General features: G+C 41.4%; 1 protein-coding gene across 1 annotated transcript; it reads right to left on the bottom strand.

The window, feature by feature from the left end:
• Positions 1-184: 184 nt before the first annotated feature.
• Positions 185-27,461, bottom strand: glg1a (golgi glycoprotein 1a). The gene is made up of 26 exons (XM_032545670.1): positions 27,093-27,461; positions 22,085-22,114; positions 21,758-21,844; positions 20,345-20,560; positions 18,018-18,221; positions 17,398-17,469; positions 16,993-17,179; positions 16,675-16,889; positions 15,018-15,139; positions 14,798-14,899; positions 14,317-14,470; positions 13,361-13,585; positions 13,169-13,231; positions 12,751-12,864; positions 10,754-10,842; positions 9,491-9,608; positions 9,098-9,190; positions 8,843-8,980; positions 7,635-7,758; positions 7,394-7,536; positions 7,134-7,235; positions 5,432-5,539; positions 5,136-5,256; positions 3,426-3,532; positions 2,244-2,407; positions 185-1,010 (listed from the first exon to the last, which is right to left on the bottom strand). The coding sequence occupies exons 1-26, from the start codon at positions 27,423-27,425 to the stop codon at positions 998-1,000; spliced, it is 3,444 nt and encodes a 1,147-aa protein (XP_032401561.1). The 5' UTR covers positions 27,426-27,461; the 3' UTR covers positions 185-997.
• Between the last annotated feature and the right edge of the window lie 243 nt (positions 27,462-27,704).

Raw genomic sequence — 27,704 nt, 5'->3', positions numbered from 1 at the left:
GTCACACTAAGCATATAGCACAAATATAACTACATTTTCAATAAACTGGGAACATTTTCTTTGTTGCAATCAGTATTTATAACAGATCCACATGGTGTTGTGAAATGCAAGTACATACAGCAAAAATTACATCCTGTGCGCTTGACTGCAAAGACGGTTCTGAGAAAACACCTGGACGACAGAATAGAAACCTTGCACACTTTATTATTAATAAGAAACTGTCCATAGTTTTCTGTACAGAGCAACAAAAGGAGACAAAAACAGTGAAGAACGAGAAGTTCCATGAGTCCAAACAGAAACCATGTATTCAATCACAAACTTAAAAGACTTTCCATCACCTCTCTGAATCATAAAACAGACGACCAAACCGCCTGCAGAGTTCAAAACACCAGGCAATAATTAACACATGATGTGGACATCGTCCATCTCGGACCAACCCTGTCATTTGATGGGAGACGCAGGGACGTTTTAGGCACAACTTTGATTTTTTTAAAAAAAAAGAAGACTGAAAAAGGCAGTTGAGAGAAGAAAGTGTGGAGTTGCAGGCGGCGAGGGCGGCACTCGCTACAGAGCGCCTCAAGAATCAGCTAGATGAAAAAAGTAGCAGTACAAGTCAACTGCACGACACGCACAGCATACGACACAGACAGTCATCTAGCTGTTCTGTGTTCTGCTCTCTCTCTCTCTCTCTCACACACACACACGCATCTTAACCAGCAGGTTTTGCTATTTTGTCCCCCAAACTCCAGACCTCCACTAGTCGAGCTTTCAGCAGCTGAGGCCTCAAACTCCAGCAGCAGACCCACAGAGTTAAAAATGCTTTTACTAATACACATACAAAAATAAAGCAAATCATTATCGTAAGCTACAGCTTTAAATTTCTGATGTATAAAAAGGTTAAATGAAAATGTCATTTCATCAAGCCCTCGCATCAGTCAAGCTGCTGGATGAAGATGATGCCTGGAGGAACTCAGACCTGTCTCTTTCCTTTCTCCCTTCAAAAAGCCTCGCTGAAAAAAAAGAAAAAAAAAAGGCAACAGTAAAGCACATTCAAATCAATGGAAAAAAAAAACACAGATTAAACAATAAATAAAGATATAACAAAACATTTATATTCATTGACATAAAAAAAAAAAAAACTGTGCAATGATTCCAGTATCATCTTCACACAAAATCTTCACATCTTTGTAATAATATGATCTGTTCTTAAAAGTCTGCCCAAATTGTTTCCTCTAGAGAAAAAAAAAAAAAAGAAGAAAAGAACAAAGGCCTCAACCTGTCTGGACTGACTCCTCTGATACCAACTGAGCCAGTTTGTGTAAGAATGAGAACCGAAGTGATTTCTGCTGCTCTGCTCAGAGACGGAATGCTAACAGTGGCTGGAAGCTGCGACGGAGGAACCAGTTCACTGTTGGAAAACAAAATATTTATATTTACATATGACTAAGTGTTCGCTCCCCTTTTAATCCTGTGCGGCTTGGTTGAGAGATGGCTGGTAGGTGCCACCTACCTGGCAGTCCCACGGCAAAGACAGAGAAAAAAAAAAAAATAATAATAATAAAATAAAATATCCCCAAAAACCGTTCGACGACCAAGAAGAGTGTTGGGACAAAAAGGACAGGACTGGACAGCGAACACTCACACCAAGAGACACAGCTTCATTGTTAAAATCTCTATAGTCAAGCCTTATCCCATCCCACTTTCTACACATTTACACTTTAAATGTTTTTATTCTCCACCAGTCAGTTCTGAGAGCTCATCCTTCCTCTCTCCTGCTCCGCCACGTCCTCGCCCCCCCCCCCCACGCCCCCCCACCACCACCACCACCCGGCCCGGACCCCCCCCTCAGGATGAGCAGGAGAGGAAACAGATACTGCATCAACATCGGGGAGGCGGGTGGAGACCGAGAGGCGGCGCCACACATCCAACCAGGAACAAAAATGAGGGAGAGGAGAAACTGGCCTCATGAGACGTGGGAAGTCACACCCACGTTCACCAGTGGGGCTTTGGGAGTGATGTCATTTCCCCAGCAGTGATTTAAAAAAAAAAAAAAAACCCTGATGAAGAGGACAAATCAGGTTGGACGCTGCAGTTTTTTTTTTTTTTGGTTTTTTTTTTTTTGTTCGTTTTGTCTTTTTAAATTGATGGGTAAAAATGGGCCGTGTGTGGAGAGGATTCCTCAGAGGCGGCGGTGGGTTCTCCTGTGAACTCTTCCTGACCCCCCCGGGGTGGGCGGGGCTTACCTGTCCTTCAGCTCCTGAGTCACTCGTTTTGTGAATCTGCCACAAAACATCCCAACCAAGAAGAGCAGGGCCACACCCGTACCAATCACAGTGAGGATGTAGTTCTTGGACGGTGATGTCATCACCTGTACGGCCAGGTCTGAGAAGCCCTCAGCTGGCGCCACCTGGAGGAGAAACCAGGAGGATTAAAAAAGAAAAAACGGAACCTGGTTAAGAACCAGAGACACGACTTTCTGCAATATTTCACCACGACTGGAGAGAACATAAAAGAAACAAGTCGATAATCAACAACCTTCCTAGAAATGAACAAAAAATAATCAGCTACCAAATCAAACATAGGAACATTTTTAAATGACATAATTTATAAAAATCAATTATTTTAGCTGGGGCTTAAGAGTTCATATTTCTAAATAAAAGGTATTTCCACACAGTCTTCTAAAAAAAAAAAACTGAAATATATTCATTCTATCATGTAGCGTTTGGAATCTGCTCCATGTGGTGATTTCTGTGTTCACTTCTCTTTTGTTAAGATGTTTTTTATGACCAGATTCATCATTCAGGCTGTTTGCAAAAAATACCTGAATATTACCAACCCTTTGAGTCCTACGTTTCAAACCTCCGCCTGGATATGTTTGCTTGCTTTAATAGTACGCAGTTTTTTAAAATTTCCCGAGTAAATACATATTACCCATTTATCCATAGCAACAGGAACTTTCAATATCTAGCAGTTATGTTCGCAATAATTTACCGTCAACGTCTCCCCTGTCAGAAACTGTTGGAATTTTTCAGTGTTGCGGATTTACCGTACTGCAAATTTGGCTGCGTCGTCGCCGACACGTTTTATCCTAGAAGGGTTGAACTACAACACAGTCCACTGACTGCTGTAAGGGACGGACACTCAGCGTTCATAAAACTCTGACTTTGGTTAAGAACACGGCAGTTTAAAGAAAGCTTGTGTGTGAAATTAAATTTGAGGGTCAATCCTTCTGGACAGAACTAACACACACACACACACACACACACACACACGGCTGTGCAGAGTGTGTGTGAGAGCTCTACATTCACTGCCAGGTGTGAGAAGTCGGCCGTAGCTTCACACTGGAACCAAAACTTCAACCTGCCTGAGAGCAGCTGCACGGCGGAGCAGACGTCTCAGCGCCTGGGGTCAGAGGTCAGCCGTACCTTAGCAGCGTAGCTCCACATGTCGATGCGATCCTGGAGTCTCTTCTTGCACTCTGGCTGCAGACGGACGCGTTTGTCCTGCAGCGCCTCCATCAGGCAGGACATCTCTGAGGACGAGAGCCGGCTTCAATACCCAGAGCTCTAAAACACGGTGACTGCATGTTCACTGATAGATATACAGAGCCCCCTGGTGGACACGGGGGGAAATAATGTTCTGCGTTCACTCACAATACAGCCACAATTACAATGATAAAAAATGTCAATTTAAATTTGTAAATACTTTTAAAGAGCCTCATTTAAAACGTTTTTAGACATTCTTAACTCTTTGGTGCAAAGAACAAGTGTTACTACTTGTTCTTCATTAACCAAACTAACAACATTTTTGAAAAACACACACAAAACTGTCAGATGACTTTATTATCCCGTGACAATAAGTATTTTCCTTCTAACAGAAAGTTTCTGTTTATGCCTTAGAGGAGATGGAAAGAGATGGGAAGCCCATGATTGACATGTTTTGCTTTTGCACGCACGCTTGTATAGAAAAAGATATAAAACTTCAATATATCATTAATGAGATATTTAACAAGCATAAAAAACCTTACAATAGCAGAAAGACTTTCAGTATTGTGAGGGAACACAAAAAAACTTCTAGGGGGCTCCGTACAAATATACCAGGATGGACGTTCATCCAGTTTTGTTTTTTTTTTTTTTATAATTTGAATTAAATCAATAAAGCAGCACACTGAAACTCAAGAGTTGAGATGAATTGTGTTCGGTAACAAAAGAAACATTTCAAACTAAAGCATATTCCTCCTGTTTCGTTTCTTCTGGTCATAAAAATGTAACTGGACAACTACAATTCAAAACAAAACAAAGTAAATGCTTCATTTTTATGCTGTGAGCCGTCAGCTATATTTTTATTTTTTTTAAGGTTTGTGTGTGTGTGTGTGTGTCTTTCAGTCTTTTTCTGGACAGAAACGTTGTCCATTTCGCACTTGCTAGTTATGTTAGCGCGAGGAGCAAAGTAGCTTGATAAATTTGACTAGCAGCCAATCGGAAAGAAAGATGAACATGACAAATAATGTCAATAAATTATTTCAACTTATATTTTATAACAATGATTGAAAAACTAATGAGATTTCATGATTACAACTTTTTTAAAATTTAAGCTTAAAATGTAAAATTTTGTTAATTTTTACTCTTTTTTTTTTTTTCCCCATCATTTGTCCAACTTCCGAAACCTGAGGACAGAGCAGCTGTATTTAAACTACAATTAATACAGACAGCTGGACCCTGTTTACTAATTAAGGGACCTTTGAATGCAAAGGGTTCAGCTGGATTTTATTTAAGAGTATCAGAGCAAAGGGGGCAGAATACAAAATTAAAAAAAAAAAAACAATTTACCTTTTCCCTTCACTTCAAGGCCTGATTTTGCATTGAAATTCAAGGAGTCATATATATTAGAATAATAATAAAAGATAAAAAAAACTAAAAACAAACCCAAAGTACGGCAAACTATCAAATTCTGTGCATTTTGAAGATTTATTTTTGATCAAATGCGCTTCTGTACGGGTTAGCTTCACTCTACCTTGATGTGTTTGTAATGTTTATCCAAAAATAACAGGAGAAATCAAACAATACGAGGAACAAGTGCCAGTCGCTCAGCAGCTGTGTGTGTGCGAGCGTGTGTGTGTGTGTGTGAGGACTCACGGCGCCCCCTGCCAGGTGGGATGGCAGCACAGTGGTGTTTGATGTCCAGCGCGCACGCCGTGTGGAGAACAGGGTCAACAAAGATGTCCGCCTTGCTCTCCTTCAGCATGTTCAGCACTTCCTGCGGGAGGAGCAGGACGCAGGAACACGCGTTAAGGAGCGGAGGGAAAAGGAAGTGACTCTGTAGGAAAACTGTTCTGGAATAATTCTGTTCATTAATTTGCAGTTCTCTCTTGATACGTAATGAAAGATTATCCAGAGGAAACAAAGCTTTGCTTCGTCAGCAGATCTTTCACCTTCTTACAAGCTTCTTGTTTGATCTTCAGAAGGTTGATTTTCAGACACTCCTCCACCTGTCCTGTCTGCTCCTGAGCTGCTGCCTCCTCTGGACACAGACTTGAAATCTACACACACACACACACACACCCACCCACACACACACACACACACACACACACACACAATTATTCACACACATGCATTTAAAAAGACAAACTCTTGGCTGCTCTGTATGCAGGCGTTTATCATATATCTCAGTGGAAAGAGAAACTATCCAGGAAAATGACTTCATGTTCATGTGTTGGTCCTAAAACCTGGTCCAGCTCATGGTTATGTACAGCTCCATACACACTAAGCAAACCAATGAAGAGTGTTTTCTGGTTCTTCGGTGGATGACGGCAGTGCGTTTCTAGACAGATGTCACCAACACATCCAAACACACCCACAGCAACAGGAAGTTAAAGTACTGAATGAGACAACATGAAGGGTGAGGGGCCTCTGGGTCAACCAGCCCACTGTTTCAACTCAAACCCCCTTTTTCAAGCCATTTGACATCATTCCTAACCTGCATTTTATAACATTAAATACATTTATATCGCTGCATATCAGTACAGTTTGTCATTAAGTATCTTCACCATATATATGGTAAAAATGCTGAAGTCTCATTTACATCTTATTTACTGACACATTTGTAATTAATCCAGTTTAAATGAATTTTGAAATGTATTCTGGTCCTTGTATGCTACGGTCATTAGGAAAACACGTTTATGGTCATGTTAGTGTTTCTATAACAGCAATGGAGGACAGGAAGCAGTATTGCTTCAGTCTGTTGGCAATCAGTCAATCAATCAAAGTTTATTTGTATAGCACATTGCAGCAACAAGGCATTTCAAAGTGCTTTACGTCATAAAAACACAAAGTCATGCAACATAGAATCAACAATTGAAACATTACATTTAGTCAAGTGCCATCGTTAAATTCTTAATTCGTTATATTTCAAAAAGCAACTCCAATCAGCTGGGTTTTAGTCTAGATTTACAGGAACTCAGTGTTTCAGCAGTTTTGCAGTATTGTGGGAGTTTGTTCCAGATTTGTGGTGCATAGAAGCTGAATGCTGCTTCTCCATGTTTGGTTCTGGTGATGCAGAGTTAAATGCTCTCTGTGCACAGATTGAACACCAACACCACAGAGCCATGTTGACTGGACGGAGAGATTTCAGAAATAAACCAGTGGAACCAGAGCAGTGATGATGACTGGACAGCTTCGTCCAGTACACTCTGCTCTGTAACTTATTACAGTAGGCTGGATTACACTACTGAGCACGTTTCACGTTTCTGCATTCCTAAATGCACTGTGTGAATTTGTGTAAATCGCTTTGGAGTCCTCAGACTTGATAAAGCACTACACCAATTCAGTTCATTTACAATGTAAACATTAGCCAAGTTTGTTTTTTCATTGTATTGTTGTACAACAACCAACAATACATGGGCTAGAAATGTTTTAAGACCTTTCCCTCCCCCTGCTGGTCAGTTGGCTACACAACAACCTGTGTTAACTGACTCAAGTTTTTCACTCCCATTTGTTATAATCCCACAAGTGCAACAGCCGCCAAGCAAAATACTAGAAACAGGTTTTGTTGAACCCGGGAGGTGGCGGGATAACGAAGCAAACAGGTTTGGAAACGTGGTAGAGTGTGTGTTCAAGCAGAAAGCTGCAAACCTCTTCGGTGCAGTGGATCTGGAGCTGAGGGTCCAATCTGTAGTCCAGAGCCGACTCCTGCAAGATGACCCGAATCTGATCCTCACAGTCAGGAGACAAACGCTGCAGAACACAGAGCAGAGGAACAGCAGGAATCCTTAGAGCTTTACTGTTCCCTACACATCTAAGGCATTCCATTGTCGTCACGTATCTTCATGATGAAAATGTAAAAATGCTCAAGTGTCATTTATACAAGTAGCCATGCGAGCATCGACTCTGACCTGGTCTGCATATTTGAGTTTGAGGCAGGAGATGACCTGACCCTCCAGCTCCGTGTCCGTCGCTCCCTTGTTGAGGACGGACTGACAGAATTTTGGGATGTCGGCTTTACAGGCCTTCTTCAGCACAGGGTTTAACCTGTAGTCTGAACACACACACACACAGCTGTTAGGTTTTTATCTGCTTAGGTTTATATGCTGGGCTCAGCACGAGGGGGTGAAAGGTCAGAGAGGGTGTGTGTACCTGTGTTCTGGGTGATCTGTCTCTTGGTGATCATCTGTTTGCATTTAGGATCCATCAGCTCACTGTTCTTGTTCTGTTTCAGACACTGAAGAACGTTCTTCCCCTCCGACTCCGTGCAGAACCGCTGAACAAAAACAGGAACAAAAACACAGTAAAGGCAATGAGACTGCAGCCTGAGCCACTGGAGGCACTGTGGACGTTTCACAGTGGCTCTGAAGAACTCTGAATAAGTAAGTATCAAACACAGGTTTTAACAGTTCTAGTTTTTTCATGGAATAATTTTACGTAATTTCAACAACAGAATGACGGCAAAAGTACCAGCAATGTTTGTTTGAATCTATTATCTTATCATGCAGGCAGAAACTTTGTTCTTTACGACATTAAAGCTACACTAAAAAAAATCCGTCTCTCCTCACTTTACAGAAGATCTCAGTTTTGCTCGAGTCATTTGCTGCATCCCATTTTCTGTCAATTTACTGTTCAACAAAAGCCACTAGTGCAAAAAAAATAAATAAAATCTTAAAAATATATAAAATATTAGATCTTTAAAATAATTTTTTCCTATAGTAGGTATTTGTCAAAGTATGTTTTTTCCCAAAAGGTCATGCAACATTGTGGCTCTAGATGGTTTTATGTAGCCAAACAAAATGCAAAATGGTTCTTTGGATTGTTAAGGTCGCAGACTTCTCCTGGGAACAATAACTATAGTTCACTAAAGACTGCCAATCAGTTCCAGTGTGTTACCTTCAAACATCACAAATTACTTAAATATCTTGGGGTGTTCTCACACCTAATACTCTAGTAGACTTGATTCGACTGGGGACCAGAATTGCAATACTTGCTACATTTTCAGCTGCACTGTGTCTAACAATTGAAAAACCTGTTCCCCTCCTCACCTGTGGTGGTGCTGCACCAAGAACTACCAAAGGAATAGATACAAAAACCTCCGAAGAAAACACTGAGAGCAACTTCCTTCTTCAGAAAATGTAAAGATAAATGGAGTGGCGGCAGATTTTAGCAGTTGGAGGATTTCCCTTTTGTCTTTGGTAAAACTCTCCAGACCTCGTCTGAGTTACTCATCATCTGGTTCTTCTTGATTTATTTCTGAACAACAACACTCAACAATAGGGCTTACACTGAATAAAATAACAAAATATAGCCGAGTAAACACAATGTAGTAATAGAAATCACAAGCAGTGGTGGCCCACCCGGATCATGTGCTTGCAGACCCTCATCAGCTGATAGTCCAGTTCAGGATCAACCATCTCCACCTCCTGCAGCTTGAAGATCTTTTGGTGGCAGCGCGAAGACAGCTGGCGTTTGTTCTCCTTCAGACACTCGACCACCTAAGCGAGGGATGCAGACAGAGTCAAACTTTAGATTCTCCATGAGGACGAGGGACAAAAAATGTGTGTGTGCGTGGGTGTGTGTGTGTGTGTGTGTGTGGGGGCGTGGCTGCTGACCTGTGCATTGCCAAAAGCCACGTTCTGACACAGCCGGCTGATGTCCTGCTTACATGAGTCGTACAGCTCCGGCTCCAGACGGATGTCCTCTGACTGATGGATTCACAGAGAAACACAATGTCAGGTTTAAAACTGCACCAAAGTGCTGTACAAAAACGACAACAATAGAATAAGTAGATGAAAAGATACATACAAAAAAAAAAAAATAAGAGTAATAGTAATAAGTAAATAAAACATCACAACAGAAGAGTCTGAAACACTGACTGATGAAAGAACTCTAAAGTTCAACAAGAACATCCTGCACTAAACGTCAACTGGGGATAAAAGCCTCAAACTCAAACAGTCTGTAAAACCACAAGGCTTGAGTGAGTGAAGTTGCAACAGTGAACGCACCATCTCCACCTCCTCCACTCGGAGCTGTTTGCGGCATTTGACCGACACGCGCTGCTCCTTGGCATCCTGCAGCGTGTCGTTTCTCACCGTGGTGCTGAGGCAGATGACCACGTCCACCCTAAGCAACAGGGAGAAAAACGCGTACGTCATCAACACGGCCACGTTTCAATTCAGCTTTTCAGTAGCAATTTAGATGGAAAGTGGAAAAAATAAATACAACGTCCTGGGAGCTGCATCTTCTTAACAATCACAGAAACACTTAAAAGTGAGATAATGGGACGTCAGTGATGACAAACATCATCTGGTAGTTTATTAAGACAGAACAGCTGAAATGGTTGAGTCAACAAACACAGCAGCATTTAATGGGCAACTTTCTGGTGCAAAATAAAAACTAAACTCCAGGAACACATTTTTTCCCACATACTCACATGTTGCCTCGGAAAACAAACATTTTTATTTGTTTGGTTTTATTTTTAGCCTTTCATTCACACGAAAACTTTTACAATCACTAAAAATGATTCATAAAAACTCTGACCAAATAAAATAGAGGCTAAAAAAAACAACACAGTGTGTGTTTGTGAGCAGAAAACAGATTTCTGCATCATTGTCTGAAACAAATAGTCTGCATATACAACACATTGCTTTAACACAATGTTTTTAATAAATGAATATTTTTAATATACTGTTCAAAAGTAGTTCAAACTATATATATATATATATATATATCTGTCCACAAAATTAACCTCCATGTTTAATTCCGAACAGGAAGTCGTGGTTATTTTGAAGCAATCTGATTGACTGACACAGGTTTTAGCTTTGTGCTACACTGCCCCCTATGGGTTGGGATGATTAAAAAACAACATTCAGTGGCAGATTTGTGTGGGTTCATGTGGATGAAAACTTTTCTGAAACCAATCCAGTGTGTGTGGTATTTTGTAAAAACAACATGGCGGAAATATTGGTCTTCATAAAGACCTGGGGGTGCGTGGACAAGGCCGAAGAATGTTCACAGAAAGACTAAATAAGGAAGAAATTACCGGAATCTTGTCATTTAAGCATATTTAACAATCTAGTAACAAGAACTTGTTTGATTAAAGATCGATGATTCTCATGACATGCTTTTCAATGTCGGGACAGTTGAGTGGAATAAACATCATGCAATGCTTATTAATGTCTGAATTCATCTAAATGTTCTCAAACTGGAGTACAAACCCAACAGAACCGTCTACTGCTGAAGAAGAGAGGAGAACCGGAGGAGCTTACTTCTTCTTGATGTTGGGACAAAGCTTCAGCACGTCCTCTTTGCAGGCGGTCTTAAACTTGTAGGAGAAACGGAAGTCTTTGATCTGAACCTGCAGACAGTCGCAGCATACAGGACGGTTAGCTGGAGATTCAGCAGATGGTGGAGCTGTGTGCTTCACTACTACAGCTACGAGTTCACTATAAATTAAATGCAGTTTCTAAAAATTAGGTTAGGGTAGAATTTAAAAACTAGCAAAACTTGAAGCTTGCTATGCCATTTAGAATCCTTCATGTCCAAATCTGGATGCATCTAAAATAAATGATTTCACCCTCCAACCCCAACTGAAAATGATTGCACCTTGCGTTTTAGAAAATAGCATAAAGCTACGCTAAATCGGTACCAGTTGAAGGGTCTCTTTAAAGGTAAAGGTAATTTTATATATAGAATGACCTTTTATATAATTACCAATTTCAGAATTACCAATTCTGAAAACAAAATTGCCTTGTTTTCAGCAACAAGGCAATACAAAGTGCTTTACAGGATTTAAAAGTAAATACAAACAAAATAACAAACCAAACGAAAGAGCAAAAGAAGAAAAAGCTAATAATGTTGAACCAAAGTAAATAAACTAGATACTCCAATTCAGGGTTGGTAGATAAGTAGAAGCATCCTTCCTCTGGTCTAATTCCTTTCCTGGGTTGGGAAAATAGGAGTCTAAAAGTATTCTCTGGACTTTCTAAGTGCTCTAAATTTGTAAAAGTAATGAATACTCCACAGTTTCTAAGTAATAATAAAAACTAAATGTTCTTGTTCTGGAAGATTTTTTTTCTGGATTCTAAGTTTGTTCCAATTCCTTTTCTGGGTTGTAATAATAGAAGTCTCTCTGCATCTAAATAGTGAGTAGCTACTCTACAGTTTCTAAAATATAAGCTAAAGAGTGACTAATAAACTAGAGTCTCTGGATTCCAAGTTTGTTCGAATTCCTTTTCTAGGTTAAAAGTGAGTACTCCACAGTTTCTAACAAAATAAAATAAAAAAGAGGAAAGGACACTTTAGGGCAAATGGCAACATTCAGACAAAACAAAGGGCAAAACAAAGACACGAGTGAAGGCGGTGACATCACAGGGCCATGACACCACGTTGCTCAGCCTCCCGGCAGAAGTCCGATAAGATGTTGTTATCAAGGAATGTCCTTGGGAGCGCTCAGCTCCACGGATAACAGGAGGAGGGAAAGAGCGTTATGATTACATATCTTCAAGGAAATTGGAAATATGCAGCGTTTCCAAGGCAACATGGGGAAAGCCAATTCAGATACAGAATGTCTTAGGTCGGGTAGATTATAAATTTCAATTTTCCCTAAAGTTTCTCCGATGCATCTCAGTTCCCAATCATCCATATTAGTTGGTCGTTCCACTGACCCAAAACTAGCAACAAGATTGATTCCATCCCGCTGGTGAGTTTTGAGTCCTCAGCTGGGCTGCGAGTCTCAGCAAGACTCACATCCAACTTGCATCTCTGTCCACACCAACAGTCTGTTCTGTAACAGAGCTGCCAGCCAGGCGTCTTTTAGCTGACTGTGGACACAACAGGGTCATGCCTCAAAAACTACTTCCTTTTCTACTTCACAATAAGAGACTGAAAAGAAGGATTAACATGATGTAAAACCTCAGCTGTGACTTCACCATAGTTACATGCAGAGAGTAACTGATAATGAGAAATTTGTTTAACCCAAATAAGAAATTATTTTTCTTGGTTAACATTGTGAAGTGAATTGTGAAAGTCAATGACTTCATGTAATCTGATTGGTTTTCTCAGATACTGTACTGCTTGACAACTTGGAAGATCAATTGGAACATATGTGTGACTTATTTTAAATTATTTTTTGTAAAGTGCCTCGAGACAACATTTGTTGTAAATTGGTGCTATAGAAACAAAACTAAAACTAATCTTTAAATATTATGAAAGTGGAAAAAAAGCCTTTAAAAGCTGAGCTACAACAGAAGCTCGGTTTGCTCACCAGCTGGAAGTGTGTGACTCCCACCGCACACTTCTCATTCATCTCCTTCTGGTGTTTGTTCTGAATCAAACACTCCATCAGGTCACCAGAGTCGATCTGATTGTCGGCTACCTCCTGACACATGGAGAGAAACGCAGACACGGGAAGGGGTCAGTTTAAAATGCTGCACTCATCATCCAATAAGTTCATGAAGTAAAAAAAAAAAGCAGTGTTTTGATTGCTGTTACCAGTTATCCCAGTGTCAAAGAGGGAGAACACGTGGTACAATTACACAGCATGTTTGTGGTTTTAATGAAACGCATGTGAACCACAACTGCTCCTAAAACCTTCGGTTCCCAAATTGTCTCAGGAATTTATTTAATGCTACATTTCAAATATGGAAACAGCATCTGTAATGCATCAGTAAGTGGATACTCACATGACAGTAGCCTTGAATGACAGGTTCACAGGCTCGCATTAATAAAGCCTCAATCTGAATGTCCTGAGGAGGGAACAAACAGGCAAAGTTTAGTCACAACATTATGTCTATTCACAGCTTGATGGCTTCAGTAATCACTCTGAATTTCAGCTGCGGTGCTGAAAACACATCAGCTTAGAAAGGAACGCAAACCTCCGACTCGAGCTCTGTGAGATTCCCCACCACGTCTCTGCAGTCGGACACCAGATCCTCCAGATGGTCCTGCAGACACTCCAGCTCCTGGCCGGTCTCTGACTTCTCACTGCACCACTTCCCCAGGTCGGCCATGCAGCGTCTCTGCAGCTCAGGATCCAGCTTCACGTCTATCGCCCTCTGGTGGAGTATCCTCTGGACCTCCACCTTACAGTCCCTCGATAGCTGGGGATGAGGAGCGAGGACGCTTCCGAAGTTAGTTTTGTCGAGAAAAATTATTTTCACACTTTATCCTAAAAAACATGTCTGGAGATGAGAAGAAATACTTTACTGAGGCAAAGTTTCCTGCTTTATGTCAGAGTTTAGACATAAACTCTGACATATGTCAGAGTCTATGTCTCTGACTTTGGATGCCTCTGTGCTTCAGCACACTTCAGCGTTTCCTCTAGGGGGTTTTTAAACCATGGTGGATACACGCTGTAATCTTTGTTAAATTAAAAAAAACAACAATAAAAAAAAACCCCAACAACAACAAAAATGTCGTCCTGAAGGTGTGGACACTTATTTTAGAGGATCCACCATCAGCTCACTAGCAGAGCTCGGTGGAGCTCGACTGCAGGTTACTGAGGCAGTTCAGCAATTTAATTCAAGTAGAAGACGAAGAAGAGGACTGACCCCTCAGTTTGAGACCACTGGTTTAGACGCTGCTTGATATTCATTATAGACTCTTATTACATCTTGTTTCAAAATAAAGCCAATATGGACCAGATGAAACGAATGACGGAGGAGCTGATCAATGAAAACAGACTGAATAATCACTAAAACATGGGCTGCGTTGACATGCTGCCCGTCTGACCGTATTCAGCTTTCCAGCTTCATACAATCCTAAAGTTTTACTCTTACACTCAGAGATGAGAGATTCCTGTAAAGGTCAAAAGTTGCCACGGGATACCTACCCTCCGTCCTTGCTCCACTGAGCGGTAAGCGTGGCGATACAGGCAGGAGAAAACGGCCCCGGCTGGCATCAGCTCACTGGTTTCGTTCCAGCCGTGAGTGTGGCAGAGTCTGGCCGCATCGCCCTGACATTTCTTATACAGAATGGGGTCCAGCCTGAGGAACAGCACCGCATCATGAATACAATCGTAGTTCGGTTTATTGAAAAAACACAGGCATTGTCATTCTTTTGTTTTAAACATCGGTTCTCCCTCTGACTGCAGAGAGATCATATCTTCCATCCACGTTACTTTGAGACAAACACGACTTACAGACAAACTTAATATTTGTCCTATTTGTTCAAAGATAACTGACTGTAGTTTTATTCTGAAAAGCAATCAAATTCTTTAACATGGCAGTGGTTGATTAGTCATTTTTCAAGTTAAACTCTTTCCCACACTGGATTTATGTCATTTATTGTTTTTAGCCGACGGCTCATCTCACTTCCAGTCTCTGGCGATGAAGTACTGCAGCTCCAGCAGCCTGTGTTCACAGTCCTCCACCATCTTCTCAGTGTACAGATGCTCCATCAGACAAGACAGGATCCTGCACGATCAGAACCAGTTCTGCACAGTTACTGCTGATCCGGCTGGCTGTACGTACTCCGTTCTGGAGCTGAGCTTTGACATTTTCTGGGGGGGGGGTTTGTACCGGCAGGACTTACATGGGGTCTCCGTTGCGGATGTGTTTGCAGGCTGTCTGGATGACGGACTCGCAGGCCTCGTTCAGCGCCCTGTCGATCCGATAGTCGGCTCCTGGGTCTGCTTCCTGCACCAGGTCCTTGAGCTGAGCACAGGGAGAAGAGCAACATCAGGAGAAGAACCTCAGTCAACCGACACGACCAGAGGCTGAAGCTCCTACACCCAGGTCAGAAACAGAGGCAGTGCCAGAGCTACGGCGGCTCCTTTAAAAGCAGGAATCAGGAGCAGAGACGCTGCTGGCTTTATGTATAATCACACATTATTGCTGGTTTTGTTTGGCTTAGGCGGGGCGGAGCAGGTTAATGGCTCGTTTCTCTGCCGCCTTTCCTTCACACTGCAGACAGAAAGATCCGCCTGAAACATCCTGGATACGGCCTCAAGCAGTGTGGAAAGCTGGAGAAATATCCGAGTTAAAAAGAAATGGCTTCAAATTATTTTCAGATTGTTCAAAACGTTTGTCAGACTGATGAGAGTGAAGTTAAAGCTGACGTACGTTTATTTAATATCGAAGTAGAAAATACATGGTGTGGCACATTATATTGATGAAAGAAAAAAAAAAATTAGATATCACGGAACAAACAAAGAAAAAGTATTGTTTTACAGAATGAGTATTATTAACCAGTATGTCATTTTCATTTAAAAACAATTATTTTGTTTTTTGCAGATTTAAAACTGTCGCAATGTCCTGACAGTAGAATCTGAGACTGATCTCCTCTGCCTCCTGTGGCTCTACTGACAGCTGCAGAAGTCAGGAACAACCAATCAGAGCGAGGAGGAGGGTCTTAGCGCTATCGATCATGCTCATGTACAAGCCGTTTCTCTGCCAGCAGCAGCAAACCGGATTGAGCTTGTGTGTGCTGCACAGGGTAGGGTGTGAGCAGCACGCACATGAGCTTGATTGACAGGACTGAAACGCTCCTCCTGGCTCTGATGTGCAAAAAAAAGAGAACCACCATGTTCATTTCAATGCCATGACAGAAAAGAAAAAGAAAACTGCATGGGGAGCTAACTGGTCATACCGGGATCATAAACATTCCGGGAGTGTTTTGTTAAATTAGTCTGAAAGTCTGACTAAAAAGAATGTTCTCAAATTCTTACAGTTCCGCCAGAGTGGAAATATATCGACACTGGGTTACAAACAAATATTTTTTTGGAAGTTGTCCGAGTTTTTTTCAACTGAATTAGGATTATTTTGCACTGCTGAATCCAAAAATCACATCCATTTCAATCATGTTTATATTCTAATTTGATTTAGAGAAATCTGATCTTCTGACTAAATTGATAATTTTTTTGAGACATTATCTGTTAATATTTCTTTTTTTAAGAGAAAAAAATGCTTTTCTAACAGAGTGTTTTAATTAAATGTTACAAATTTGGATTTCTGTAAACTGTATAATAAACTGAACCTAATAAGGGTAAGTGCATATGAACTGAACAATACGTCTTTATTGTGTAAAATTCTCCATCTCTTTTATGTCCTGATGGAATTTTTTGGGGCTGTTGACCAGTGTTATGATTCTGTTCTATGACAGCAACTAATAAACATTAAAACGTCCCTTTAGATTTTCTTTCTAATTCTCCTGCTGGTTCTAAATGAGGCTCCAGGCCGTTTTAACTCACCGCTTTTTGGCAGGTGGGTTCGATGGCCTCCATGTCTCCTCGGCCGACCCTCATCAGGCAGTGCAGCGTCCGGCCTTTCCGGTGTAAACCAGAGCAGTGGCTCTCTATCTCACTGCGGCAGTGCAGCACGATCTCCGGACTCAGGGAGAAGTCCTCCATCAGCATGCGCCTGTAATCCATCATTTCTCCCTGACACTCGCCACTCACCACTCGACCTGAAGCGTATGTCACGGAGCAGAAAGCACAAAGTAGAATTAGTTTCCCCCCCGGCGGATTTTAAAAGTCCTGGCGCCGCAGACGGAGGAGAGACCTGCTCACCTCGGTGCACGGCAGCCTCGAGGCACAGCAGCAGGTAGGACAGGCGCGTCTCTTTGGCTCGGGGCATGTTTGCGTCCACGTTGCAGCGGTACTTCCTCAGGTCCGACTTGCAGGCTTTGGCGAGCGAGTAGCTCACCTTGTAGTCCTGGGCGATCAGCTTCTGCCTGGTGGTCAACGCCTCGCGACACTGAAGACGCAAACGTCAGCACCAGAACTTACAAGACCAGAAAATGCGCGTCACCAAGCATGAATCCAAGCCAAATCAGCTCAGTGTGTTGAATTTTATCCCATCACTCGGTTTCACAATGTGGCCAGAGTGTTTCCCTGACCTTTTAAGAGCCACTGATTTAACAGAGCTGTTGGAAACGAAACACAATGAGATGAAAAAAGCGGAGGGGAACTCACCCTCTCAGACATGGCATCCTCAAACTTGTGATTAAACAGACATTTATAAACTCGGCCCTCCCCAGCTGCTGTCTGTGGGAAAAAGATAAAGTTAACTGAAGTTCACAACCACAAGCACAGACGAGCTTCTGCTTTGGGTTTATCGGTTTCTGATACGACGCATCAGCAGCGTAGTATTCACCTCATTCTAAAAACATGCCAAGAACTTTTTTGTAGACTTTATAGTTCAATCAAATTATAAGTCTGGTAATATTTCGTCTTGTGTGGTACAAGAAGAAAATGTATGAAAGTGGAAATGAAGTTTGGTGGCTGCAGTTAAGGATAGCTGGAAAGGACGAAGTGCATAGAGCAAACACTGTAAAATAAAAAAAAATTATAATTCTAATGTTTTAAAAAACTGCAAAACTGTTGGGTTTATTAGTTGCAAGCCATATTAACCACAAACAATTCTATGTGTTGGAGATGAAAACGGTTCTGACGTAATGGGCTAAAACGAAAGTTACGTATGTAACTACGGTTCTATGAATCCCTAGCAGGGACGAAACAGAACAGATGATAAGGCTGCAGCACTACACCATGAAACACAAAGTAGCTGCGGACGTGTCAGGGAACATCCTCACATTTTCACAGAAGCGTTCCCGGTCATCTCTGCAGGCCAAGTACAGGTAGCGGTCCAGGTGGAAATCATCAGAGGACAGCTCGGCTACTCTCATGATGGCCTTCTTACAGCCGTCTCTGACGCGGTGCGCGCCTGGTTGCTCCTCAACCTCACGGACTAAACCCTTCTCCAGGCAGGCGATCACTTCCCCCTGAGAGTGGACGTCCTGCACACACACAGTTTGAGCAGGTCACTTCATCTATTTAACTGTTCAGTTTTTATGTAATATTTTAAAAATTAATAATAATAATAAAAAAATTATTAAAAAAAAACACACCACATTTGTTTTTCTGTACTGCACTGATGTGCTGTAAACAGCTTGTAATATTCAATAAGCATTATGTACGCAAATAAAAAAATTTCATCCTATTCAGTTGTACATCCCTGGATTGAGAATTATATTTTATTTATGATAACTGCACAGTATTTTTTATGTTATAAACCTGCATAGTATATTATTATAGTTGTTAATCTTGGGGGTTTTTTTGTTGTTATTTTTAAACACTTCTTGATCTTTTCTGTGAACCCATATATCTTGATGTTGTCACATGACTTTCCCCACTTTGGAAGAACTTGTCTATTCTGTTCCAAAATAAAAATAGTCCAGATTAAAACTCAAATTAGAGCTGGTAATACAAGCTTAGATGATGTTTTATTATATTATTTTCTGTAAATACGGTGTCTGTAGGTCTAACGTCATTGACAACATGGCATTGATCAAATATATCAAGGTTTAACCTTCATAACTTATGCTTAGTTGTCAAGCTGTTTGTTGGTTGCCTGCATGATTCCTGATAAAAAAATATAAAAATAAATGCATCACTGAATGAAAAGAACTGTGAATCTGGAAGGCATACAGAAAAATGTGGGCATCATAAAGATAAATATTGTTTTTTAATGATTTGGATATATCTTTAAACCCACTATTCTCTGGATTTAATGCCATAAATATATATTCTGACTAGAGCTGAATAAACAGACTGAACAGCCATCATCAAAATGTCACCATGAGTAAAATCTGAAATCCACTGATATCCTCATATCAGCTGCATTCTAATCCATTTGTTCAGACGGATGTAGTTTTATGTGATAACAACGAGGTCACAATGAGGATAGAGGTCATGACTGACCTCTACCGCCCCGTCAGCGCGGATGTTTCTGATTACAACTTATCCAAACCAAGTTTCGGAACTGAACGAGTCTCCGTGATGAGACTCAAAACGTCTAATGAAAATTCAGAAGCCTCCAGGTAAAACTCTGCGGACGGAGAATCTCCACCGACTCGTCCAGTTACTAATGAAACAATGACCTGACATGCTGCAGCAAGTTAAACCAGCTTAGACTTCCAATATATAAAGTGTGATCATGTTAAACACAACAACTACTGTTTAACTGGAATTCATCCATCACAGTCGGTAGGACAGGCCCAACGTGTTCCGTCTGCAGCGTGTTTGACATGTCAAGCTATTTGCTTAAAATTAAGACAAGCTGGGGAATCTTAAAGCCGGCGTGTCAAACGCATCTTATTTCATAGAACCTCATTTCATCCCAAATGGATCAGACTAGTCAAATCATGGTTCAGCTAATAAACCAAAAACGTTCCCCATTTCTTAGAGCAAATTAGCACAAATGAATTCGGAAAATTTCAACATTTCCTGAACTAGACTCATGTAAAAAGCTTCCCAAACAAGCCTCAACTCTCACAGCCAGTGTCCCGGAAAGAGACGCTGATAAAACGTGTCCGTCTGGTCTGAGACTGGAACTAAGGTTTAAAAGTGGAGAGCAACGCACCTGAAGCTGTTTTTCTAGCCAACAGAGCGTTTGACATCCATCTTCTACAGTAAAGCAAACATGACACACGGTGGCTTAACCGTTTCAGCACTTCTTTCATTTACATGTTTGAGATCAGAGATGTTTCACATTCCAGAGGTTGGCGTTTGTCTTTGCCCTGCTGAGAAATCGCTCGAAAACTTCACTTTAGATTTACCGTTTTTAGTAAAATCAGATACAAAAAAAAAACCCATTTAAAATACAGAGTAACGAGTTCTACTTATCCCTTTGAGAAGCCATTTTTAAAGGAGCAAATTGTGTTTTCTATGTAGAGATTTGCAGTTTATGTTTTATAGTCAAAGTTATTTGAACAATTTAAAGTAGTTTTGATTATTTAGTCTGGTTAAAAAATAAAATGACAGGTCAGGATCCGTTACTTTAAGGCCCTCAAAGAAATAAGGATTTTTTTTTTTCTCTCCTTTTGGACATTTTTGTCTCCAGCGTTGAAGCTCGGCTCACCTTCTCCCCGGTGCTGATGCTGCCACAGTGCAGAGTGTTGATGTCTTCCTCACATTTGTCCAGGAAGCCGCAAATCAGCCGATAGTCACTGTAGATGATGCTGGCCATCTTGGTGATGAACTGGTTGCACTGGTAGTCGGTGATGTTACCACGGTTATCCACCAGGCAGGAGACGAGGTAGCCCTTCCCCCGCTCCTCTACAGCGCATTCTTTAATCTGAGTGGAGAAGAATTACTTTGTAAATAAAAATTAAAAAAATGTTTTGGTAACACTTGATTTGGAGGGGTCATTATTTACTTTCTAAATAATGACACTTTAATGCAAAGTTGGCATTTTTAATGGACTTTCAAGGCAACTTTTAGAGCAACTTTGCATTAAAAGTGTCATTATTTACTGAATGATACTTCATGACAACCGTCAGACATTCATAAAGACTCCTTTATGTTCAAAATAAGTGTTGTGTTTATTATTGTGTCATGTCAGTCTTATGCACACCCCTCCAAATAAAGTGTTGCCAAAGTTTTTTGTTGTTTTTCTCTTCAAAAAAAGTTCTGTCCAATGTTGAACGTTCTTTACAAATTATGAACAGGTATGGTGTTAATACAACATTTGACAGGTGTAGTTGAAAATATTAGACCTTTTATAGGTTTAACTTCGCCTTACAATGAACAGAAGTAACAGAGTAAGCCTAGTCTAAAGTGTAAACTGCAGCAGTTTACAAAAACTTTTAAAACCTTAATGGCACCAACTTAATTTATAAACACTTCAAAATCCCATCCAGCTAATATATGATCAGTACCAGCGGTGTGGAAAATAGGTTTTACGTTTACAGAGGGATTTATTTAAAACGTTCAAACTTATTACAGGTTTAAGAGAACTGGATGACGAACGGTGCTTACGGAGTCGATGAAACGCGGAAAACTGACCTACTTTAATCTGGATGATATCAAACAGTGGGAGGATCAAACGGTGAGCTCATGTTATATCAGACGGAATTTGAGCCGATCCTGCCACTTCCTCGTCACAAAGCAGACAGATCAAAAGCTGAGCTAAAGTCAGAGTTTTAAACGTGTGCTCAAAACAGTTTGGTTGGCCGTTGAGCTCCGTGAGCGCGCTCCCACCTGTTGATACAGTCAGAGTTACAGTAGGACCGGTTTAATAGTTTGGAACTGAAAACTGAGGACCTTTCTGGAGAACGTTTTGTTGTTAATCTGGTCAAGATAAGAAAAACTGCAAAAACAAAAAGCTTCAAAATGAGTAAAAAGTCAAATTAGTGCTGCAATAACGTGACCTCACCAGCTCTAACATTGACTTGACTCATTTATAAGTTTGGCACATTGATCTAGTTAGTCGAAGTAGGCTAGTTTATCAATTCTGACTAAATACAAGGTCAAAGTGGTGTTGACGTCTGACCTCAGAGATGGACGTTTTGCAGACCTCCACAGCTACAGACTCAAACTTTGGATCTTTGGTGAGGTTCAACTTGTAGTTCCACAGAAGCTGGAAAAGAAAGCAGACAGCATAAGTCACAGAACCAGTTCCAGAAGAGACGTTGCTTTTGTACTTAAGTGTTTTAGTTCCGACTAAAACGATTAAACTGAATAAACTGACAAAACTACTCAACATTCACATTAAAGATTACATTTAACTAGACGTGCTAAACCAATTCCTCCAGTCTACACATGCAGTAATACACTCAGAGCAAAGCATGCTGGGAAGAGGAGGCTTTAGAGTACTTACATGATTGCAGTCAGCGGCAATTTCAGAATCCTTAAAGAAAAAGAAAAAAAAACATGGTCAGGGGTTTGGCATTAAGATTTAATTACAGCTAAAAATTGTTTTGTTTCTTTCTCTTTTTGCTCTGTAGATGAACCAGACAGTCACTGAAACTTACATCAAATTAACTCGTATGCAAAAACACAACTCCTAGATCATATTTTCACCGCGTTGATCAACACCTTCTTTATGTTCCATAATCATAAAGACTCTTCCCATAATCAGCCGAATGTTAGGAGATGGAAGATGAAGTTCCACCCAACCCCGATGTGGAACGAGCCTGGATGTAGACACTAGATGACGCTCCAGGCTGTCCGCTGGAAGCCTGATGAGAATCCAAACATTTCTCTTGTTGAGACATTTGGACAGCGTCTGAGGCTGATGGCAGAGCTCAGGCAGACACACGTCGTACTCACACGCACGGCTCAGCTCGGCAGGATGTCAGCAGACTGGTCGACGCGTAAACAAGAAGCCTTGTGGAAACACGGCCTTATGGGTAAATGTTTACTACAGAACTACGATATGAAAACGGCCAGATAAATGACCGGCGTAGAAAAGAGAAGCGCTGGAAGCTGAACCAGACCTGCCAGGGAGATCCTGACATCTTTTTTTGTCGAACGTCTCAGCCGTTGGAGCTACAGCAGATTTCTCAACGCACGCTCACATTAGAGGGACAAAATCCATCTATTGGGTAACTTGGAACCGCAGCCATAACTTCAGGTGGTTCCACAGCAGAACGTGAAGCTGATTTGAAGAAAATTGCCTTAATGTACCTTCTCCACAGCCAGCTCTAGCTGCATCAGACCTAAAAACTACTGAGAGATCATAACATTTATGCTTCATTTGTGGAGGAAAAAATAAATCTTACAAATTAATGATATTTTATGAGATGGCATCCATGCAACAAGCTCAAAAATAAATAAATTAATTAATTAATTAAACTAAATGCTGAGCTGGGCCTGCTCTCTGCTAGCCTGCCTCTGCCAAGTGAAAACTTCGCACTGATGTTCATGGTGGGTCTTCAAACTCGGGGGTCTTTTTGTGTGTTTTGTCTGGCTGTGCTTTTTTGGAGGTGTTTTGTTTTCTTTACAATCTAAATTATTCATCATACTATAACCTGATTCAAAACATGACATTCATTCAGCTGCCCTAGGACTTCCACCACTAGTCACTAAAAGAGCCCTCGTCAGTTTCTCACCAGTAGAAGAGATCGAGAAAATAAAATCTCTTTAAAAAATTGAAGAAAAAAAAAGCTCATCACTGACTAAGCAGCTCATTTGATGTCACACTTCAGCAGACACAACTTGGCTAAAGACATGCAGCGTCAGTAAAAAACCATCTCTCTGAAACGCTGATCAAAGTCGAAGTTTGACTTCCTTCCTCAAACAACCCTGAAGTTCAGCTTCCACACACACATTTGTTTTGTTTTTTTGGTTGTTGATTTCACTGCTTTCAGATCTGAACGCCACGATAAACACAATTAACAAGCAGCCATTATGGATCACTTTGTCCTTCCGCGTCACACAGGTTGACCTGTTGGCCCCGTGTGTGTGTGTGTGTGTCCACGGCGCGCTGCTGAAGCTGCTGGACTGGAAGGCGTAGCCGGCTTCCGACTCAGAGCAACAACGCAAGACGGGCTGACCGTTACGTTTGGCTTCTGATGCAGCCTTTTCATAACGTCCAGTCGATGCTTTTAAATGCAAGTGAAGCAGTTGTGCAGCATCTCAATCTAATAGAACCAGCACCAGATTCTGCTGAGCAACTCATTTCTCCCATCAAACGAAGTCTGCCGAACGTTGGCTCTCAAGCAAACTAACTGCTTCGGTCGTCATTTGTTTTATATGATTAAGTACAAACTGTCCCGCAGGACACCACAGTACGAAACATACTATATTAAACAAACTAAGTATATTATAGGCACAGAGCTTGAATAATTGGCTAGCGCTTCCTGTAGGGCACTAACTTTGTTGCAGTGATATTTCTATAAATGTGATAAATGTGTGCCATGTTTAGCAACCCGTCAAGATAAAGATCCTCTCCGTGTCACGCCGCATTAGTACAATAATTCATGCAATAGGAAGCTCAACCAAGTATCGAGTCCACGAAAATGTTTATTTATGTTATATAATATTCTCATTATGAGTTCTGAATCATCTATAATCATCAAACTTAACCAAAAGCTTGAAATCTTTGGCTCCTGATGTACTGAATTTGGACACGAGTTTCACTCTGAAATGGAAAATACTGAATTTTTCATGATATTCTAATTTTTCGAGCTGCACTCGTTATTTACCGAAGTCCTAAAACGACATTTTGTTAACGCAGACTGTGGCTGGAGCATGGACAATCGCTTTAAATCGGATGGTGTCTAAGTAGGACGCATGGGTTAACCCATGGTTGACGTGAAGCGTGCGATGTTGGAGAGAAAACGGGAACAAGTTGAGCGCGAGACTGTGAAAGCAAAGATAAAGTCCAAAAATATGAGAAAGAAAAAATATTTTAAGAATGAAATATATAAGATGTACATCTTATACACCAACATGACATCAGACGGGAGGGGACAGTCTTCAGTCTCCATCTGGACAAAGTACCACGTACACAAAACCACAGCGCAGCTGCCAGAGAGGCTGACCGAGGGCAGGCCCAAGAAACCCAGTCTAAAAAGAACTCTGAAATCCCACCCAGCAGCCTGAAACGGGTCCAGCTTCCAGAGAGGCAAAGAAACAAGAAACATTGTAAAAATGTGTTACCAAAATGGATCAGCACGTACTTTGAACAAATCGTTCTATTCTTAATTCTCGAGACAGCCCGTAATATTTTATTGCGACTTAAATGTTGCCGTTTTTTGGAAACTTTGTTGTAGCTGATTAGAAAACCCCCAGGAGGCCACAGCCGGATGTGATCCAGTCAGAACACACGGGCAAGATGAGGCACAGGAGGATGAACAAGTGAACACACAAAGAGAGAGAGAGAGAGAAAAAACTTTTCCCACGATAACGATTGTTTGACTAGAAACAGGATCTACGTTTAAGCTGCAGAGCAGAACGACATCTGTTATAACAGGTTAGGCAGAACGTCACTCAGCACCTTATCCATGGTCAAACATTGCATATGTCAACATGAAACTAAAAAGACACTTTTGAAGATACCCACTGACATCTTCCCAAGTTGGAGCAGAGCGGTGGCTACTAAAAACGTCTTTGCTAGAGTTTGCTTCTTTGTCGCTCATGAAATTTAGAAAGGCGAGTGCAGCGAGTTCACCAACCAAGAACAACAAAGATGTCTTCTGCATGCAGGGTTTCCCCCCAGTGTATTACAAGGCTGGCGGGTCAACAGGCTTTCTCCCAAAAACTATTGTTCAGAGACAGTCTGATGTTGACATTCTCTTCAGTTTCATTTTGTTGAGAAAACCAACAGAGGAGGAAACGCTCCTCATACCCAATAACAAATGCACTATAGGTAAATGTGTCTGATTAGAAAAATCTTTGCATTAATCAAATGACATAACTGAGGTTCGCATTTGTACATGTGTGGGAACCAAAGTGTTGCACAAAGCTGACAAGCCAGGGGAATTTTTACAGACGTGTGCTTCTTCTAACCGTGCTACAAACCATTATTTTCAATATTAGGCTAATTCATCTGCTGCTAAACTAGATGGCCATTCTGTAAGGTTAATATTACGAGTGTCAAGTTCATTTGCAATAAATAACGAACTAAATAAAAATTAACCAACAATTTAGCGGACCTCCACGACAACATGTTATTATCTATGCAACTTGTGGTCCAATACCCGAGAGATTCTGCTGCACAGATCAAGAGAATCAGAACCAGATTTTTTTTAACCTTATGAATTCTGAACTTTTTCAAGCCTCCTTTCATCAGCAGTTTTCTCCCAAACTAGATTAAAAACTGCTCTTCAACAGAGTTTATCATGAAATTAGAGGCTTGTGACTGAGCAAGTAAACGAGGCCAAGGCTCGTCCTAGCATCTGGAACCGCCTGCAGACACTCGCGCGCGCGCGCGCACACACACACACACACACACACACACACACACACACCCTCACACCAACACACACACTCCTTGGCTTGCTGCAGTTCTGCTCAACTGGAAGTGGATGAGCTCAACAAGTGAATAAACACTCAAACCCACAGCCGGGTTCCTGAGTGGAGAAACCCGGGAAGATCCGACAAAAAAAAAAGTCTGAAACCTGAAAACTACACAACACAAAACCTCATCCGCTGACATCAAGTCATTAACTACATACTGTATGTAGGTAGCAAAAAAAAAAAAAAAAAAAAAAAAAAGTTTCATCCTGAAAGGCTTTATGAAAGGTTACGTTTCATCCTGAAAGGTTTTTTTATGGGAAAAAACGGACCTCTAACCATGAGATTGCTAAAAGCAACAGGAATCACCTGATTCCTGCCACTTTCTCCTCAACCATCTTGAACATGTGGGCAGGTTAACCCGCTGCTGTAACTGTTCCTTAATACACCCATTTACCCAGAGTTAAACTTCCAACATACACAACGCACACACAAGAATCTATTGATGTGTGTGCGTGTGCATCTTGCCTAATGTGACGAAGAACTGCCCTCTAACTTTCCACCCCCCCCCCCCCCCCCGAACTATAATTCTGTAATTTACTTTAATTGTTTCAACGTTTAGCCTTGAAACAAAAAGGCTAAACGTCTCTGAAGCTTACTTTATGGTTCAGAGACCATAGCAAACGGTCTTTGCCACTGCACCACGCTGAATTACAGGTTGAGCAGTCCGTGTTTCTCCGTCTGGTTGTGCGCTGGACATCACAGCACAAAGCGGGAGCCATTTAAAACATTGGTTTAGGCTGCGGGTCTGTATTCTGTGTGACGTTCTCAAAATGCGAGCGCTAGCAGCAGTTAGCTAGCAGCTGCTAACGCAGGCACACCCCGCAGCTGGCCGCACGCTACGCGTCCCATCAGCGCTAATTTACCTCCTTTTTATCCTGCAGACACTCTAGTACGGCCAGGTTGTTGTTCCAGGAATGTTTCGGGCAACGCCGGGTCAGATCCTCCCTACACACTGCCTCATCAGACAGCTTCCAGCCGGTAGAGGGCCTCCGACTTAACGAGGCCCCCACTGCCTGCTTCCTCTCAGCGGTTCCCTGGTTTGCTCCGGGACCCGGACCTGCTGCGTGATTGGCGGGGTTGTCGCCAACAGCACCGAGCCTGCCGACACCGTTGTTTTCACCTCCTCGAACTTGATGCGCCAGTGAAAAGATGCACATCACCAGCAAAGTCAGAGGAACACGTATACAGTCCGCCATCTTCACCGAGCCACTCAGCCGACTGAGGCGTTCAGGGACGCTCGGAGAGTTTGGAACTGGGAATAAAGGCGTCGACGGGTTTCATTCTGAATTATTCATGAGTCCAGTTATTTTTTCGTGAAGCTTCCTTGAGTTCCGAAAACTTTTTCTTAACATTTGCTCTAAGTAAACCAAAAATATATACAGAAATTCGGACGTTAATTGTATTACGTTTGCTTTTTCGAAAAAAAAAAAAAACGTCACCAAAGGCACCCTATGTGCTATGTAAATTTTATATAA

This window comes from Xiphophorus hellerii, chromosome 2 (assembly GCF_003331165.1).
Source record: "Xiphophorus hellerii strain 12219 chromosome 2, Xiphophorus_hellerii-4.1, whole genome shotgun sequence".
Taxonomy (NCBI): domain Eukaryota; kingdom Metazoa; phylum Chordata; class Actinopteri; order Cyprinodontiformes; family Poeciliidae; genus Xiphophorus; species Xiphophorus hellerii.
This window is presented reverse-complemented; position numbering and strand designations above follow the sequence as displayed.